Source organism: Gymnogyps californianus, chromosome 1, assembly GCF_018139145.2.
Source record: "Gymnogyps californianus isolate 813 chromosome 1, ASM1813914v2, whole genome shotgun sequence".
Lineage (NCBI taxonomy): Eukaryota > Metazoa > Chordata > Aves > Accipitriformes > Cathartidae > Gymnogyps > Gymnogyps californianus.
Window position 1 is genome coordinate 162,074,281 of NC_059471.1, and position 19,888 is coordinate 162,094,168.

Below are 19,888 nucleotides of genomic sequence, written 5' to 3' on the forward strand. Positions count from 1 at the left end.
CTGATGCTTCAAGGTGTATCTGCTGCAGTATGGATTATCCACAGCCACAGATGCTTTGAGGTGTGCCTTCTCCAGCGTGGACTTATTCTTGGGCCACGATCCTTTCAGAGATATACCTGCTGCGGCAGAGACGTAACCATGGCCCCAGATGCTTCAAGATATACCTGCTCTGGTGTGGACTCATCCACGGCCACAGACACTTTGGGATGTCCTGCTCCCACGTGAACTCATCCACAGGTCACAGTCCCTTTGACTCGAGTTCACACTGGAGTTCCAGCCTGTCCAGTACAGCAGCACAGAAACAGCAGCAATGCCCTGGCCATCTGCCAGCCCAGGCACATGGCCATTGCTGTTATCAAAATGTTCCCAGACACAGCAGAGTGAGATGATAAGCAGTACAGCAAGCAGCGAAAGCAAAAAGCAGCCACTAACAAGCACTAGACTCTAATACACAGTGAGGCAAGCAAGCCCCGTGGCAAGCACAGAAGCCTGTCAAGTAATAGCTAAACAGCAATACCAGCTATAAATTCGATCTAGCACATTCCAATCAAATCTGTCGTTATCTCGAATCCTTTGAGCCCCATGTTGGGCGCCAAAAAGGACTGTCATGGTTTAACCCCAGCTGGCAACTAAGCACCACACAGCTGCTCGCTCACTCCCCCCGGTGGGATGGGGGAGAGAATCAGAAGAGTAAAAGTGAGAAAACTCTGTGGGTTGAGATAAAGACAGTTTAATAAGGAAAGCAAAAGCTGCGTGTGCAAGCAAAGCAAAACAAGGAATTCATTCACTACTTCCCATTGGCAGGCAGGTGTTCAGCCATCTCCAGGAAAGCAGGGCTCCATCATGCATAACGGTTACTTGGGAAGACAAATGCTATAACTCTGAATGTCTCCCCCTTCCTTCTTCTTCCCCCAGCTTTATATGCTGAGCATGATGTCATATAGTATGGAATATCCCTTTGGTCAGCTGGGGTCAGCTGTCCCAGCTGTGTCCCCTCCCAACTTCTTGTGCACCCCCAGCCTGCTCGCTGGTGGGGTGGTGTGAGGAGCAGACAAGGCCTTGACTCTGTGTAAGCACTGCTCAGCAGTAATGAAAACATTCCTGTGTTATCAACACTGTTTCCAGCACAAATCCAAAACATAGCCCCATACCAGCTACTATGAAGAAAATTAACTCTACCCCAGCCAAAACCAGCACAGAGCATCTCCATGTGCCAGCTTGCCAAAGGACCTGTGCCTACAAAGCACAGAATTAGAATTAACATTGGCCATTGAGCAAGGGGCCATGGCCAGCGCACCAGACCAGCAAGGTGGGGATGACCATCAAGAATGAGAATGAAACAGGGGTGACCAGCAGGGAACACGGGAAACCCAGGTCTGAAACCCAGAGACCATAATGGGATAACATTAAAGGCACTGGCTGAGGCTTGTAAAGGGCTCCAGGTCTGGTATAGCAGGATGACGATAGCAGTTTGGGAGAGAGAAGTATTAGGGGGATATGATGGAGTGGGACTAAGGATTGGACTTGGTGACACAGCAGGTCCCCCAGAGCTCCCCTCCCAAACTGGGTTGTGGGACCTCAAGAGAGAGGCAAAGGGAGTAGAATTGCAATAGGGTGTCTCCTGAACCAAGGGAGCAATACTGAAGAAGTCAGTTTGATATGCAAGGGCATTGGAGACAATTTCTCTTGATAGCAGCACATGCTGTTGTGTAAAATTAGACACAAGATACCATTTAAATTGGATTGCTGGCCTGAAAAGTGACTGTAAAAATGGTTTTATAGAGTTAGTATTAACTGCCTGCCAATGCCTTTGCTAAGTTATGCTCCCATTAACAAGCAAAAAGGCGGATTTTCCTTCAGCTGGTCTTGCATGCTCAGTCTTTCATTTTCTTTACTTGCTGGGAGAAAAGTTTCTGCAGGCTTCATGTACTGTGTTAATGAATTAATTGATTCATTGCCCCAGTGTCCATTTGATCTTCCAGGCCCAACTGGAGGATCGAGGAACACAAACTTAGTTTTCTCACTGAAGTCAGGAGATCTGTTCTGATTCAGAGCGTGTAGACTATCAGGAGGAAGTGTTCTTGCGCTACCTCTTCTGACTTCTTGAGATGCTTCACTAGTGTAGCTTCCCTAATTTAGAGAGTTCAGGTCAGTATATGGGTTCTCAGACCCCACTTGTAGCAGTTCAGGCCAAAAGCAGCCCTCGTGATTGTTTTTCCCTCAGTTCCCACTTAACAAAAGCTACTGAGTCTCAAGCTGTGATTCCTGCATCAGACAAAACTGTACTTTCTCTGTGGACGTGAACCCCCCCATTGAGCCTAATCACTGGCAGCTGAACAGTACCATGCTTTTTGGTGACACAGCCAGGCAGTGTAAAGCCCCCAACAGTAATGGCTTTTATTGCTGCCCTTGAGATGATGTGCTGGTGTTTAATCATCCTTACAGCTAAAAAGCCCAGATACCCTGTCTAAATACCCAAAAGCCAAACAGGTGCCTAGTTTGAATGTCTTTTTCAAAGTCTTCTCCTTTAAGCATGATCATTTCTCTCCCCAGGGCTTTGCCAGCAGCACAACTCTCTTGACTGTCCTCCTCAGGGCTTGGTCCAGCCCATTGCTGTGACAGCAACGTCTGATCCCACCAACTGCCCCCGATGCCATAGGGGGGAGCACGAAGTATCCCGAAGGCTGTCTGTCCTGGATAGTGCTGACTCAGACCAGGAGGACGGAGGAGCCAGCGAAGAGGAGAGAGAGGGCAGCAGAGACGACCATGGTGCCTCAGCACTGGAGAAGGAGGAGGAGGAGGAGGAGGTGGAAGAAGGTGGACGGCTGAAGCTCTGCAGTGACATGTGGCGAGAAGTGAGGGTCAAGCTTCGAGGGATTGTGGACAGCAAGTACTTCAACCGTGGGATCATGATCGCAATCCTAGTGAACACTATCAGCATGGGCATCGAGCACCACGAGCAGGTAAGGCACCTCAAGGCACAGGATGGGCAGCGGGGAGTGGTGAGTCCTGCTTGGGGTTACGGCCTTGCTAAGCAGCTGATGCAACTCGGTGGAGGCAGAGATTGAGCAATTTGGACCCCAGGCTGCAGCACAGATGGTCCCAGCATGGCTTTGGAGAAAGCCTCAGGATCTTGCAGGGTCTTTTCTTCCTTATTCCTGCACTTAATCACTTTCACTGTCTCCATGTATTTTCCTCTCACCTCCTTTCAATCCCTCTCTTTTCCTCCTCCCTGCTCGCTTTTATCCCTCTGTTTTTCTTTTTTACCCTGTCTTGTCTTTCCATCTGCTTCTCTCTCCTTCACCCTCATCTCTTCCATCTTCCTCATCTCTCTCATTTCTCTCTTCATTAGCTCACTGAATCCTTAGTCTATTTGGTTAATTTAATGTGCCCTCTGGGGATGTCACAGGCACTTTACCAGCATCTCAATTCAAATTCATCAGCTTGCTAGCCTTTCCAGCTTAATTAAGAGATGCCTGAGCACAGTCTATCTATACGAGAAGGCTAGGAAAGGTACCACCTCCCATCTCCAGTCATTTTGGGGGCTCAGATGGCTTGAGCCTTTCTTTTGCTCTGCCAGCAAGAAGTGATAGATAGGTCAGATATAGACAGCAGGTGTGGGTACAGGTTTGACTTTCACGCCAATAGTTTGCAGGCAGCTCTGAGTCAGCAGTGCACTTTATCCTAATGACAGACTTGTAAGATGGAGAAGGATTGTGTGCCCTCATTTTATAGCTGGGAAGCAGAGGCTGTGTCTACTTTGTGATGTGCAGAGCCAGCTTCAGAGGGTGTTAAGCATGCCCATGACCTTGCATCTGCATTGCTGGCTGGTAGCTCTGCTACGCTTTGCGTTAAAGGAGTCCATGCTGTACATCCATGTCTCAGATCTATGCCACCGGTCTGAATGTAACCATGGTTTGCTCCACATGTCTGCCCAGATCACAAAAATAAGAGATCGCTCCACTACTGAGATGCCAACTGCATTGAAGCTTTGGAGCCGAGGTGAAGTCTAGTCCTGAACAGTCTCAGGCAGCAAAGAGACAGGCAGTGAGTCTGGTTCAAGCAAGGCACTCAGATTTGTCCTGTACTGTATCAGGATAGAGATATCTTGAGATCTAGAGTACCTTAAATTCCCTGTTTGAGGCAACACAGTGTCTGAGCCAGTATTTGAAGCCTCAGATGTCTGGATTCCAGCCACATACCAAGCATTAGACCATATTTCAAAGCCCAGCTAGTTTCTGATACAAGGATGGGAAACCTTAGTTTGATCCCAGAATGCAAAACTGCACTGAATGCTTCAGTACCAGAAAAGCACTGGCAGGAGCTCAGAGGAGAGGAGGATGAAGAAGAGGCTGGAGGGGTTGACTCATGAAAACAGATAAAAAAGAGCGATGTATTTATCACGTAGCAGAGAGATGACTAAAGGCTGAAGCCCAGGACAATATGAAAACTGCCCACTGATGTTTTAAAGATGTGAGCACCAAGCAGGGAGAGCCATTGTTCATTTTGATTTATTGGAGACAGTGTGAATTAAGAGTTTAGCAGAAGAATATTTGAGCTGGAGGTAGAGAATTCACTCTCATGTTCTGGCCATTGTGTGTGCAGATTTAAAGGCCTTCTAGGCCACCTCTGCTGTGTTTGTACAGCCCACAGCAGAGTGGGATCTGCCTGCAGCCTTGGGGTTTCTAGTAGCCGGTTATTAATGACGTGTCCTTAAAGTTATGCTATCACTTTTTATCCGTAAGTAGCTAGGAAAAGCTTATGACTCTGCATACTGTTTCTACTAGAAAGACATGTCAGCCTAATTGATCATAACTGAAAAACATGGTGCGGTCTATTTATTTAAAATATGTATACTGGATCCTGTTTCCCTGGCACAAGAAGATTAAAAAAAATAATAATATTCAGACCATACTATGAATTCCAGGTCCTTTTCAGTCAGCAGTTAACTTAAAAGCACACAGGCATTTGCACTTGCCTTTGCTCTCTTTCAGTTTTCCTCAAGCCATGCTATCAGTACATCTCAGTCCGGAGCTTCATCACGTCCTTTTCTCTCCTTCCTTTCTCTTTTTCCTGTTGTTTTTCTTCTCAGAAACACAAATTTTCACAGAACAATATCCAGCAAAACCCCTTTGCCCACAGAGGTCTGTGATTTGCAGGGTGACGCCATCCTATGACTGAAGTAGCTTCTGTTGCTTCAGCTGCTTCATCATATGAATGTCTCCTGGCCAAGAGCTAATGTGTATAAAGACCTTTCAAGCTTTTATTTTCTGGTGCATGGGAGATCACAACACAACCCCAGCCACTCTCTGGGGACATATCTGGCTGGGCGAGAGGATGTGTGAAGGTGCCACAGGTTTGAGCAGTCCTGAGAGCAGCTCATGGCACGTTCGTCAGCTCCTTGCTGCTCCACTTGTTCATGGACTATACACAGGTGAGCTGGCCCACTGACCAAAGCACCCACCAATGATCAGGCTAAGGGGTGAGAGAGACTGTAGGAGCCAAGCACAAGGTTCAGGCTCAGAAACACAGGAAGCTGGCGGACAGAGCCCATGTGCGAGTCTTGCCTTCAATTCCTGAGCCTTGACCAACAGAAAGAAAAATATGAATTAAAATTATCTGTTTGTTACAATTCAGGGGTTTAATATTCACAATGTTTTTCTGCCAGGAGACTTAACCTCAGCAACTCAAACCACTTTATTTGGATCCAAATCACCTTGGAATCTGGCTTTGTTTAGCTTGTCCATCTAGTCCCTTGTCCTGTCCTGTTTGTGTGGCCAAGGCAGCTTCCCATCTCCTTATACATTTCTTGTGAGGGAAATCAACTCATTTTGGGACAAACTGCACTGCTACGAGCCATTTTTAATCCTTAAGCTTATCACAAGTTACCACTTGTAAACAGATAAGTTTATTCGAATCCATCAATGTGTATTATACCATGTAATATCCTCAGTATTAAGCCTTCAGATATTGCTGGGACACTGCACAAGCCAAAATCCATCATTTCAAGCTTTGTCCTGCTTGAAATAGTTTTTGCAGTTCTTCAGATGTGTTTCTACTTGTAAGTGCCTATTTTTAAAATCTAGTGTAGAAAATCAAGATATTAGATGCCTGTGGCTGTCTAGAAGGATCCTTTTAAGAGGCTTACTTTTTTAAATATTCACAGAGGATCTGGTGCTGCTCACTTTTCTCCCTTATTCAGCATGAGGATGAAAGGCTGGTCCCAGCTGAATATCCCAGACTGCCTTTCTCATATATTTCTTGAATGGCCTGTTGGACTCAAGCTTCTTTGCTGTTAGTAGCTAATGAGACAATTGCTGAGTAACTTGGTTTGTCTTCTCCAGTATCTACTTACAGTATTTCTTCGTACATCAGATCAATACTTTATGAGGTCTGTCTTGTGTGGATCAGGAGACGATCCCTTGTTTCCTAACTAGACCAGCCCTGTGGATCAGTACCTTCATATCCTTTAGCCTGTGTGATTTCCCTTTATACCAGCATTTATTGCATCCACGAGTTCATATTTTAGAGTTATTGCTTCTCTTTTTACTATTTGCTGCTTGTCAGAAACATTCAGCAAATGTCCAAGCCAGCTCATCATGCTGACATTTAGTAAATGATGGAACAGTCTCCCTGGGGTGGTAGATGAAACCACATTACTTCAGTCTTGTAAAACTAGGGTATAACAAAACATCACAAAATCCTGCATTGGTTGTGGGGTGGTGATTAGAGTAAGTAAAATCTAGTTGGTATGTTCCATGGCTGATTTCTATGACTCTTCTGATTATTGTGAAGTGACTTTGAAATGGTGAGTAAAAATGGACAGGCTGGAGAGACCTCTCGATGGAATATTTCTCTCTCATGTTCTCAGAGGCAGTGATGTGCAGGTACGGTTTGGTAGGGCTGGTCTGCATAGATCACATCAATTACTCTTCAGTTTCTAGACAGTTGCAAATTTACTCCTGGTTAGGAGAAATTTTTCCTGCAGGGGCTTTGTGGTGGTCTGCATATTCTTAACCTTTCCTATGGCACAGGAGTTTCTGGCTGCTGTCAGATAATGGACTAATTACATTTTCAGTCTTATCGGACATAAGAACTCCAATGTTAGTAAGAAACTGAAAAGGGGGAAAAAGGTTGAGCCACTGCCCTCTATTGCCCCAGTTCTAGTTTCTGATCACTGGGCAGGAGCTCTGAAGTAGATCTGAATCATACATTTCACTCTCAGTATTTGATCTACATTGTTAGGGATGAAGGACTTCGTGCCTTGAAGATGTGAATCAGCTAGTTTCATGGATTTGGAAAGAGATCCATATGCAGAGTAGGTGAACCAGTCTGGTTAAAACACTGACTCTGGGCATGCTTTGCTCCCTGGGATCTCTCTCCCTTCAAGCCACCCTCCTCACCCCAATACTCAGCTCCCACAGTTTTGTTCAAGTTTCTCTGCTAGTGTGATGGGTAAACCAGTATATCCTGGCTTGGCGATATTAACAGACTTCTTGTGGGGAGATTTCTGGTGTTAGCTGGTTTTGCTTGGACTAAAATAGCTTTCAGTTCAGGCCTTTCCTTCTGAACACTTCAATTTGCAGTTTCTAGGTAAACCTGGGTGGCCTGGGAGGAGGAAGCCTTACTAACAGTTTTGATGATAAATGCCTGAGTGCTGTCTGTGGGAGCCTGGGGAGCTCTCACAACTGTGAGGTGACACATCCATTGTGTTGGGGATCCCATGTGTCGATAGGAAGAAAAGGAGAGAACCACTTTTTCCCTGTTCGCTTGCCCCCTTCATCAAGTTCATGCTTCCCTGGCCAGAGAGAGTCCCCCACACCAGCTGTGTCCCAGCCACCAGCCTTGTCCACTGTCACTCATGGCCACACTGCCCCAGGTGCGAGGGCACCCCCCCACAGGACACAGCCCCTGGTGGCCCCCACCCTGCAGCCCCAGCTTCCAGCTGATGGCTCTTTGCACTCTGCTGAATTATTTGTATCTCCAGAAACGGCTGCAATGCAGGATCTGCCTTTAGCCAGTGAGTGTGCCTCTCCAGCTGGCTCCTCTCTCTTTTTCTCTTATTTTTTTCCCTGAGTTCATTCCTCGTGCGTTGCTATTCCTTCCCCAGCCTTTACTTCTTTCCTACTCCATTTTTAAAAATCTCTCCTTCTCTACTTCTTGTGGGTGCCAGTGAGTTTATTTTACTATATTTTTTTTCAGCTTTGTTTTTTGATTCCTCTTTCACTGCCCTTCTCTCTGCCCATCTCTCCTTCCTTTCCCTGCCCAGTCTTTCCTGCCCCTCTCTCTAGGAAGGATGCTTTGCTGAGGCTGATTGATGGCCCATTAGAAAAAGATTAACAGGTAGAGGCTTGACTAGAGAAACAGATGTTAAGGAGGGAAGGAGAGACGGGGGAACAGGTGACCTTTTCCACAAACAAGATGCAAGCATGGCTTTTCAAACGTCAATTGCTCCCTATGACAGCACAAGAGAGAACATGTGGACAGCAGAGAGGAGGATAATCCACCATCATAGCCTGTCACTTTTTTACATTGCTCATTCTCACTGACATAATCATTTGATTCAGGCTGAAATTGCCATCTCTGTTTAGCATATGGACCTCGTGTTCCCAGCAAGTGTCATTACTTACTGGCTCTCCGTAAAGTGATCTTCATCTCTCCCTTACCGTATGCACTTGCTTGTTCTTTCTCTTCACTCTTATCTCCTCTCCTTTCCCCCTCATTTTCAGGATGGTTTTGTTATTCAAATGTAATTATGGATGGAAATTGAGCCATCTCCCTTTTTTTTATTTTAAAGAAATTGAGTATTTCAATAGAAAGCTGGAACAAGAAGTGCAAGAAATTAGCAAAGGGCATGGGAAGCCATAGATGTGAGGAGCAGTTTCCAGTCCATTTGCTCACCTGGGAGGATCTGGGCCCCTGGGGGTCCCAGAGCAGGGTTTAAAGCAGCCCCCAGCTTCATGGGGAGGGTCAGACCCAGAACTGCATTCCTCGCTCACTTCCCCTTCCACCAGCTGAATAAGTAACAGGCATAGCCAACACAAAGGCTGCCCTTCAGAAAACCAGCAATTTTGCAGTCCTCAGGGAGAGACCATGACTCCCCTTCCTAGTGGGCACTAATACTGAGTTCATGGTAAAAATATTGGCTCTAACCTGCAGGGACTCACTTTTTTGTTTCTGCAGTGCTAGGAGTGTCTGTCCTCTCTCGCCCCGAACAACAGGCTTTTGCAGTTTTCTCATTCCCAGCCATTTAATGTGATGCTCAAAAGAGTGGCCTGGTGGCCAGGCATAGCTCAGACCGACATGAAGGAAAAGGGGAGTCTTCAGCCACCGTTTGGGCATGGGAATCCAAACAGTGAGAGCAGTACTGCCTGCTGCCACAGAGCCTGGGTCAGACTCACCTCGAAGGCTTGGACCTGGGGCTCAGTGGCGCAGTAGGTTAAACATCAAATAAGTAACCTTGTCTGAGGTGTGACATACCTGCCCCAAGGTAAACATGGAAATCTGGGCCAGAGGAGCCCTGAAGAAGTGCCTTGGAGCTGCCATGCTTTGTCCCTCTGCTTGGGAAGGCGGCACACCTTCGTCTGGAGCAGGTCCCCACCGGCTGCTGCTTGGGAAGGTGATGGCCAGCAGCATGCTACAGCCAGGTGAATTGCCCTAGCAGTCTCATGCAGTCTAAAGGCCATGGGTTGTCTAGCCTGGCCCCAAGATGCAACCCATTATACTGGGAGGGGATTTTTCTCTGACTTTGAGAACATTTTGTACCTTGCCATTGCCGTGGTGGTCTCCCTGGGCTATGTATATGCGCGTCTGAGTATGTGCAAACATGGGCAGGCTTGCATACATGCTGCCCCTCATGCATCTGACCTTGTTCAAGACCTCAGCCCTTGCTGCTTGGCCTGATGCAGTCCTAGTCCCTGGGTGCAAGGTGCTTTGAGCAGATGAATCCACCCCAGATTCAGTGCAGGGAATGCCTCCACTTCACAGGGGATGGCAAGATCCTGACATCCCTCATCAATGACATCAGCGCAGCCTCTGTCTCGCTCTGAAGCAACGTTTCATCATTCCTGATGAAAAGGTCTAGACCCTTTCCTGATCTTGTCAGAGAAGTTTCCAAGGCTGCACACGCTGAAGAAAAAGTCATTAATTCAGAAAACAAAAGGAGGAGTAATTTAATTTGCTCAGACTTGTTTCACTGATGGAATCATTAAAACACTTTCTCTCATATGCACAAACACATCGGTCTCTGCTGTATCATAGGGGCTGAAAGATGTGTCGGAGATTCAACAGAAAAAAATGCCTGAGGCAGGGTCAGATTGCCTTTTTTTTCTTTTTTTTTCTTTTTTTTCTTTCAACACAGTCATCTTGTGTCATCCCTGGAGGTTTTCACCTTGTGCATCTGCCTTTCTCCTCTTGCTGTCCATTTTTCCTCACCCTGTCCTGCTCTTCCTGTCCCTTCCAGGTAGGCGTTAGCAGTGTGCCCCTCCTCGCTGTTGTCTTATTTATCCAGTCTGATATTTGCTTGGGTAATTATTCAGACCACTCTGAGGATGGAGGCATGAGAAAAGACTGCTGGAGCAAGACTGGAAAACTAATGCATACCAAGGATTTGGTGGGGAGCAGGGGAGAGAAAAATGAGGAAAGTAAAAAATAGAGGGGAAAGGGGCAGAGAAGTGCAGTGAGATTTAGAGGAGGATGGGGACCTGTTTTCCTATCACTCAAATGTTTTCAGAATTTCAGCAAAAAATTGTGCCAGCTACCTGTGGAAACCTCAGAGGAAGAAATCCTTGAAGAAGGAGGTTGACCACAGATCAGCCACTTTTGCCCTGCTTCAAAAAATAAAGGTCTTTGCACAAAGTAAAGCAGCCTTTAGCCGGGGGACCAGGGTATGGAGTGGGATGTGGGAGACACTTGGTCAGCCTTGGCTGTGTGTGACTGTGGGGCTCCTGACCACCACTAGTAAAAGAATTTGTTAGGGATACTATCTATGATGAAGGTAGTAAATGTGCAAAGGAATTGGAGTGCAAGTGGCTCTATCCAGCTCCACTCTAATCTCACCCATGGGAGTTTCGCAGCTCCCTACAAAGCCTGTCCCCTGGGAATGGTGGCACTTTATTTCCCATAATTTCAGGGCTCTTTTAGTTCTGACTCTGAATTTGCCTTCTTTCCAGCCAGAGGAATTGACCAACATCTTGGAGATCAGCAACGTTGTCTTTACAAGCATGTTTGCCCTGGAGATGATCCTGAAACTTGCTGCTTTTGGTCTCTTTGATTATCTCCGCAACCCCTACAACATCTTTGACAGTATCATCGTCATCATCAGGTGAAAAGGGCCTTGGGGATCAACTGAAATACACATAGAAAAAAGTACTACAGAGCTTGCACATTTCCATGTGCCTTTTCAAAAAGGATTTAGCAGCTATACTAGGAGGAGCTGAGCTGATGCACAAGGCCAAGGACTGGGAGACCAAGATGTCTTTTCCCAACACTTGGTGACCCTAGGCAAGCCGCATAGCATTTCTGCCCCTCAGTTCTCTCTTCTGTAGAATGGAGGCAATTGCAATTGCCTTGTAAGTCCACAACAAATATTAGCTGTGAAATATTTAAAAAATGTACAAATTAAGGATGCTACAAAGGTTTAATGTGTGATAGAAGATCTTGTCTTGCTGGAATTTAATGCTGCAATCCTTTCCTCATTCCTGCAACATGCAGTGCCATGTGCATGTTCTTAAGGGAGAAATGCAGCTTTCTACACATAAATATAAGCCTATAGTATATATTTCTAATTATATTTTGCTCAAACAGATTTTGTCTCTGACCCCTTTATACTTGCTGCCAACGCAGAGGTGAAAACTTGGATTAGCATTGTTATTCCTCTCCTCTTCTGTTTGTTCACTTGTCTTTCGTTTTGTCCCTCGTACTCCCTGTGCCTCTCTGGGCCATAGCATCTGGGAGATCATTGGCCAGTCGGACGGGGGCCTCTCTGTGCTGAGGACTTTCCGCCTCCTGCGGGTGCTGAAGCTGGTGCGTTTCATGCCTGCGCTGCGCCGCCAGCTTGTGGTGCTGATGAAGACTATGGACAACGTAGCCACCTTCTGCATGCTCCTCATGCTCTTCATCTTTATATTCAGGTGAGGAGGCAGTTAGTTGCCTCATGGTGTTTTGGAGAGGCACTGCATGGCTTATGTGGACAGCAACTTCAGAACATGATTACATCACTCGTCTTGCCCATTGCTCTAGGCTCAGGCAGCACTGACAAACATTTATTTGTTCGTAAGGGCTGAGGTTATTACTGTGCTAAATTGGGTTCAGCAGCTGAAGATTTGGCCTGGATGGGGTGGAGAAATATTGTGCATGTTGAGAGTAATGTCCCGTCGCAGGATAGGTGAAGTCTCTTGGTAATCAACGCTGGCTGCAGGAACAGTTCGATCTGGAGGCTGACTCTGGCAGAAGGGTGGCAGGAAGCAACCAAGAAAGTTTGTTAGTACATCCCGTGGATGCAGTGGTAGAGAGATGAAGAAAAATGAGAGCAAACAAGGACGATGGAGAGAGCGGATCTGAAGGACAGGTTGGAGGGAATACATGAGCTCCAAGGCAGTACAGATGGAAAGCAAGGTTTTTTGGTGAGCTATAGGGGTGCAATACACAACTCCTTCTTCACAGATAGGTCCCAGTGGTCTGGCTGTTTTGTTCTACCCCTTGCTCCTGTGGTGTTACATTAGATTGTCAGGACAAAAAGAGAATGACTCTGATGAGCTCATTGTGGTGGCAGAGATGTTTATATTTGACACCATCTCCACTTCTTGTCCCAACAGCATCCTGGGAATGCACATCTTTGGTTGCAAGTTCAGCCTCAGGACAGACACAGGAGATACAGTTCCTGACCGGAAGAATTTTGACTCCCTGCTGTGGGCCATCGTCACCGTCTTCCAGGTGAGCCCAGTTTGCTCTCTACAGGTGAGCCAGGGCAAAGCGAAGAGGATCAGGAGGTGCTTTTTCTCATTGCAGAGCATTGCACTCGCTCCTGACAGCACAAAAGGCTGCACAGAAGGCTCTGGCATGTGATGTTTGGAGGAAGAACAATTGCGTGTTGTAACCAAATGACTGGTGTATCTCTCAGACAGGGGCGCTCCTTCCTTCCTAGGAGACAGTTTGCAAAGTCACTCCTGTTGTGGCAACTCCCACGTTTAACACCGTCACCTCAGCACATGACTGCCCTCATGGTCACTCTTATTTCTTCTTGCTCAGCTAACATTATTGGGGCAGTACCACAGCTGGACAGTGAGAGTGAGCAGTGGGTGTGTGGTTATGGCGAAGTTAAGAGGCCTGATGTGTATCCTTTCACTGTCCTTTTCTAAGAATCCCCTTCGTGTTCTTCCTTCATGTTTATGTGGCCTCTGCTCCTGGTTGCAGATCCTAACCCAGGAGGACTGGAATGTTGTGCTCTATAATGGCATGGCCTCCACCTCGCCATGGGCATCCCTCTACTTTGTGGCTCTCATGACGTTTGGCAATTACGTGCTCTTCAATCTGTTGGTGGCCATTCTTGTGGAGGGGTTCCAGGCTGAGGTGAGTTGACACCGAGGCTGTATCAGGAGGAGGAATAGAGGTGCTAAAAAGGGGACCTTTGAGACACTTTGAGGGTACTGGGGTGGAGGACTCCCAAAGTATCACACCTCTGTCATTTCCCTTGTTAAGTTCAGGGTGGGCTTCATTAAAAATAAAAAAGATGACAGTCTTAATCCTTGCAAGGAAAGAGACAAGCCCGCTGGAAGGGAGTTCACAACTTCCATCCTGTGCAACAGACCCTACCCTACTAGGGTGAGCCCTTTGCCCCTCCAAAAGCAAGAACGCAGTATGTCAGCCATCCCAGGTCACATGAGACTATTTCCAGTGATCACACTGATGCCTGGCTGCCAAGGAGGATTTTACAGTTGTTCCAGCAACGAAAGACAAGAACAAGTGGTCTTTTCTGTTTATGAGTTCCCAACTTCTAAATTTGTGTGTTCCAGGGTGATGCCAACCGGTCATACTCAGATGAAGATCAGAGTTCATCAAACATGGAGGAGTTAGATCAGTTCCAAGAGGTCCAGGAAGGCTCAGGTACAATAGCTCAAGCAGCCTCATTTGCTTATCTCCCATTGCTGTTTAGTGAGAAATCTGAAAGCAGATTCTGCAGAAAATTCACTCCCATCTCCAAGAACTTACCAGTTTTCATTTTGAACTTTATGCTAGTTTGTGGTGTTATCTGTGGAAAAACAGAGCCGTGTTGGCATCCTGAGGAATGCGATAGCTAAGGGGAGCAGTTCTTGAATGACCTACAGAAAGGCAACTAGGAGTGAGAAGTGAGACTGTCTCTGCTTAGCTTCAGGGGCACCATCTCAGGAACACTGTGTCCAAATCTGGGACCCACATTTGCATAGGGGATACCAACACACTAGAAAGGACTCGGACAAATCTGGAAGTCTTGCCTCACAGCGAGAGGCTAATGAAGCTTAGAGAAACCAGAGAAGTGACTTGATCACACACTCTGTAAGTGCTGACCATAAGGAGAGATTTCTGATGGTAGATGGCTCTTTAATTGAGCAGAAAAAAGCATAATGAGATTGTAAAAATTGGAAGCCGAAGCTAGACAAATTCAGACTGAAAAAAGCCACATATTTTTAAGGAAAGATAATTAACTGTTGGAACAGTCTGCCTACAAACTGCCGGCTAAGGTCTCCACCCCTCGAAGTCTTTCCTTGAAGACTGCAAGTCTTTCTACAAGAGGTATTATACTTCAGACAGGACTTGGTGGCAGCGAGCAGCAAGAGTAGCTTGCTCCGCAATGGATGGCGAGCCAGGAGCTGAGGGGGAGAGACAGCCAGGCAGGAGGGCAGGGACCACACCGACAAAGGCACAGTACTTGCACAAGGTGAGCAGAGCAGGTCTGCTGACGCTAGCCAGGGTCAGCCAGTGGTTCAGTGATTGCCAGGCAAGTCCATAGTGGTGAGGCAGGTCTGAGGTCAAGCCAAGAAGTCCAGTCAGCAAGACAAAATCAGGATCAGCAAGGTGCAAGGACAGGAACAAGCATACTCACAGCATAACTCAGACAAGGACCACAGGCACAGGTCTGAGCTTAAATGCAGCTCCCACAGCAAGGAGCAGTGGCTCCGGTATTAGCTTGTCACAGCTGTTCCCTGCAACTTAGCTGTTTTCACAGCAGTCTGATCCTGGGTTACAGGGCTGCACCATATCAGAGCTTACCTTGAATGTAGGCAGCCAAACCCCTAGGAGGGCAGATGGGGAAAGAGGTTACAGAGCCTGTTGGTGCACTCATGGCTCTGATGCAGGTGAGGATATGTGACCTTCATTATACAATAGGTCAAACAAAAATGATTGTTCCAGTCCTTTCAGGCATTAAAATCCTGTACCCCATCCTCTCCATCCATCTCGACAAATGCTGATGGTCGTCCACAGCACCTAACATACCCCTCAAAGGTATCCTGGATCTTCAAGGTCAATAATCAGTCATTTGAAGAGGCCCAGTGTAGTAGGATAGACTGGGATGAAGAGTATGATTGCAAGAGTTTAAAGGTAACCTCAATACATGGATGGCTACGGGTCCCCCACATCTTAGTCTCTTCCTCAGTGTCTCAGCCTAACTGCTTTTAATAGCCAGTCTGACAGTCGGTGGTATTTGTTCAGACCTGAAGATGCACGTGTCTGTTCTTGGCATGCAGAAGCACACTCTTTTTCCCTTGCTGCCAGGGTTTGGCTTCTTGCTCTGCCTGTCAGCTTGAGTCTGCCTGACCAGCACTCTGCTCGTCTGTCTGGCCCTAAGGAGAGCTGTGGTCAGGTTTGGGGACTGAGGAGAATACTTCAAAGTCTTCCCAGCTTGCACTGCTTTTGCCACAACACCCTAAATTAGAAGGAATTGATGTTGATTGATGCTAAACAGCTAATATTCTGGACATCAAAACAGTCACTGGATAGTGAGGAACCCACCTTCTTCTTTTCTCGTTCTTCTTTCTGCATCGTTCCACCCAGATCCCAAGCTCTGTGCAATTCCTGTGACACCTAATGGACACTTGGACCCATCCTTGCCCTCTTCCAACCCACCAGTGGCTGCTGGGGGGGTCACCAGCTCTTCGCATAACTCCCTGCAGCCTGACCAGATCCGTGTTGCTGTTGGCTCCCGGAAGAGCAGTGTGATGTCCCTGGGGAGAATGACCTATGACCAGCGGTCCTTGGTGAGTGAGTGAGTAGAAATGTGTGTTGTACCCTTCTTTTGAAGTCCAAGCACTCTGTTGTCTTTCTGCCATCATCTGGGGATGGCTGTGGAGGATTGCACTGCTGCTGTAGTCTTCTAACACAAGCACATTGCCTGTCTTTAGGAAGTCAGGTCAGTTCACATTATATATCTAAATTTCCAGATTATTGAAGTCTATTTCCAGGTTATTGATCTATATTCGATTGAGTGTGGGATTCAACTCTTTTATATTCTTCTGGTGGGAGAGGGAGAACACCAAGGAGACAGAGTCTCCCTCTTAGTGTGAAACATGTTTTGTCCTCTTGCCTTTTCCTTGTTTTCCTAGAGCACAGGACACAAAATTATGCCCTGAGTGAGTTAAGAGCATAGGAATATCTGGGTGATGCCAGAACTGCCAAGTCCCATAACAGATGGCTTTTCTGGAAGCTTTTGTAACAATGAAGAGAGAAATCTTGACTTGGAGCTCCCTATAGCAGGTCCTGCTGCCCCTTAGTGCTTCCCCAAGCACTGCTGGCTGTCCAGCCAATGCATCTCAGACCAGTCCACCTTGTAACATCAGCTTCTGGGCTTTCTACCCACTGACGCACACAGCTTTGGGGGGGTGCACTGGTGCTCAAAGGGTTCATGCCCCTGTTCTTTCTAAACAGGGAGAGCTGGCAGCCACGTACTATATGATAAGTTGCTGATGTGGTTGGACTAGACTGTAACCAACAAGCCTGTTTCTCTCATTTCTTCCTTTTACTAAGACTGTACTCAAAGACGGTGTGTCAGATTATCCATCACCCTGTACCTTGTGTTATCCTTTACCCCAGGGCAGCATAAAAAGCTGCCAATCAGATTTTTGGAGAGCTTTATTCTTGCTCTGTGCTGGTGTAAGTAACATCAGGCACCTGGCTTTTGGCTTTATTATTACCTTCCCTGTAAGTGCTTTGCACACAGATGGTGCTATAAAGTAATTACAGCCAACACCATTGGTAACTCATTATCAATTTATTGTCAGATTTACAGAGATTGCTGCTAAATTCCCACCATACAACTTCCTCAGCAGCTGAAAAATGGCAACCTCCTGGCTTAGGGGCCCAGGGAGAAGTCTGTGATCTGAAATAGGATCGCATGCTCCCTCCTTGTGCCTGGAGTCACTGAGTCCCTGTCCCGCTCTCTTACAGTCCAGCTCCCGGAGTTCCCACTACGGTGCCTGGGGCCGCAGCGGAGCCTGGGGGAGCCGTCGCTCCAGCTGGAACAGCCTGGCCCGGGGACACAGCCTGAAGCACAAACCTCCCTCTGCCGAGCACGAATCCCTCCTGTCTGGGGAAAGGCACAGGGCGGCAGATGGGGAGCCGGACGGGACGGGAAGGGTGTTTCATCACCGCCGGACACTCTCCCTGGACAACAAAGGCTCCTGTGACCTGCTGGAGTTGGCCTCGGTCCCATCTGGCCACAGAGTGACCCGTAAGCTGGGAGCAGCGTCCGGGGCCAGCGAGCATCAAGACTGCAATGGCAAAATGCCCAGTATTGCCAAGGAGATCTTCCCAAAGATGAACAATCGCAAGGAACAGGGAGAGGATGATGAAGAGATAGATTATGTGAGTACTTGGTGGAGGGAATCTGGGGTTACATTGCAGTGTTGTGGGAAACCCCAAATCCATCCTCAAGTTTCAGTCTCCCTGCTACATGAATGGGAGAGCTTGCACAGGTGCTTTAAGTACAGCTGGAGGACAACATTGAATGCAGATGGGACCTTCTAGGCCCAGACAAGCTCAAACCACATTGTCAGGCTGCCTGCAAGGCAGTTGTACAGGTGGATGGTGGGAGGAAAGCAGATGTGAGGCACGTGCGTGGTCATTCGGGGGCTGTTATTTCAGAGCAGTGCAGCCAGCGATTCCTACAGGCTAGGAGAGTTCAGGCTGTGTGAGCAGCGAGAGCTTTGCATGGGGAACATCAGCAGATCAGAGCAGGAAGCACAGGCACAAGAGACAAGGCAAGTGAGTTTTGCGGTGCCAGCCTGGGAGACCGCAATGCCCAATCTGTGAGCAGATCAAAGAGTGAAGAAGTGGAGGAGGGTCAGTAGAAATTTGAAGAGACATACATGCTGTATGAAATTAATCACTTCCAAGCCCAAGTGCCAACAGAAGGCCTTCCTGTCCTGGCCTCTTGTTTAGCTGAGGTAGCGAGGAAACACTGTCCTCATGTAACAGAGCCACTCCGACAGCTCTGAGAAGGCATCATGGACAACATCCTGCTCTAGAAAGGACACCAGCAGTTTTATTTGTAATGATTTGGGGAGGAAACCAGATGCCAAGAGGTAAACAGGCCCTGGCAAAGCAGCTCCTACCTCCTCTTCAGTGGCTTGTTGCTCTTTGAGTCCATTTCTGTGTTCAGGGGCTTAAAGAAAGGCAGGTAGTGCACCTGGCAAACTGCAGGTAGTGGTGTTTTGGGGTCAGATGTGAAAGGAAGAGTGCCTCTCTCAGGCAAGTGGGAAGGTAACCAGTGGCACTTGCTTTTGCTGCATCCCTCCAGAGCCTGTGCTTTCGCATCCGGAAGATGATGGAAGTCTATAAGCCAGACTGGTGTGAGTTACGGGAAGACTGGTCCATATATCTCTTCTCTCCACAAAACAGGTTTGTGCAGTTTTTGCCATGAGAGGGTTGAGAAGATGGGGCAGATTCTGTTGCCATGCTGGCCACATCCACTGAGCTGCATGTTAGGTTGCAACTTTAAACTTACCAGCTGGGAATGTGTTTTGTCTCCTCCATCTCCCCTTCTACAGCCAAGCAACATTTCTCTTCCTTGATTCTGGAGATGAAAGGAAGGATGAGAATCCTAAATAGCTATTGTGACTTTCCCTCCTCTTGGATCATCCCATTTTTCTTTTGTGTAATCATAAATATTTATAGCAGAGCAAGGCAGGGAATACTAACATTAACACAAAAAGGAGAAGGAATGTGTTATTAACGACTCCATAATACTGATATTTCTTCCCCTGGTACCAGAACAGTCTCTCCATTTCATTTTCAGTCCCAGTACTAACTTATCAGCAGTCACAACACACCTTTTAGTGCAAAGTTAGAATTATTCTTGCCTTAAAAAAAGAAATTTGGGATAAATTCTTCCTGCTAAAGGGGTCTTCCCACCAGGAGAAAATGTCCATGTACCCCAGCCAACAGTATTCTCACCTATGTGCGTCTCCCCTTGAAAAGAAGGGGATTTCATTACAGGTCGTGAGGGAGAGCTCTTTGCTCTGTGTGACACCGATGCTAATGGGCACAGTGTCTTTCAGAGCGGACAGAAGTGTGGTCCCCATGACTGCCAACCTACCTGCCTCTCCTCAGCTTTCAGCATGTGGCCTCTTTGCCCTGGGGTAGTACAAAGTGTGACTTTGGGAGGAAAACTGAAACTCAACCTCTTCTCTACAGGGCAAGAGAGGAGCACAGAGCTGTAGTGGTTAGGAAACCAATCTGGCACTGGGGCAATGGATGAAAGTTCAACTCCTTGCTCTGCCCTTCCTCTGCTCCAGGCTCCCTGTGTGACCGTGGGCCACCATGGGATATTGCCATGGCAAGGGACATCAGTATCAGTGATAGGAAAGCTACTATGTTACAGCTCAGTTTTGGCCAGACCTCTCAATTCTCTGTCCTC

At 47.3% G+C, this 19,888-nt stretch overlaps 1 protein-coding gene across 1 annotated transcript in view; it reads left to right on the forward strand.

The window, feature by feature from the left end:
- CACNA1I (calcium voltage-gated channel subunit alpha1 I) overlaps window positions 1-19,888 on the forward strand; it is a 166,306-nt gene that overhangs the window by 120,615 nt on the left and 25,803 nt on the right. Inside the window, exons 9-17 of the mRNA XM_050892893.1 lie at window positions 2,554-2,963; window positions 11,172-11,323; window positions 11,946-12,131; window positions 12,816-12,933; window positions 13,414-13,569; window positions 14,013-14,103; window positions 16,030-16,232; window positions 17,419-17,835; window positions 18,770-18,870. Coding sequence (XP_050748850.1) covers window positions 2,554-2,963; window positions 11,172-11,323; window positions 11,946-12,131; window positions 12,816-12,933; window positions 13,414-13,569; window positions 14,013-14,103; window positions 16,030-16,232; window positions 17,419-17,835; window positions 18,770-18,870 — 1,834 coding nt within the window. The remainder of the gene's footprint in view (window positions 1-2,553; window positions 2,964-11,171; window positions 11,324-11,945; window positions 12,132-12,815; window positions 12,934-13,413; window positions 13,570-14,012; window positions 14,104-16,029; window positions 16,233-17,418; window positions 17,836-18,769; window positions 18,871-19,888) is intronic.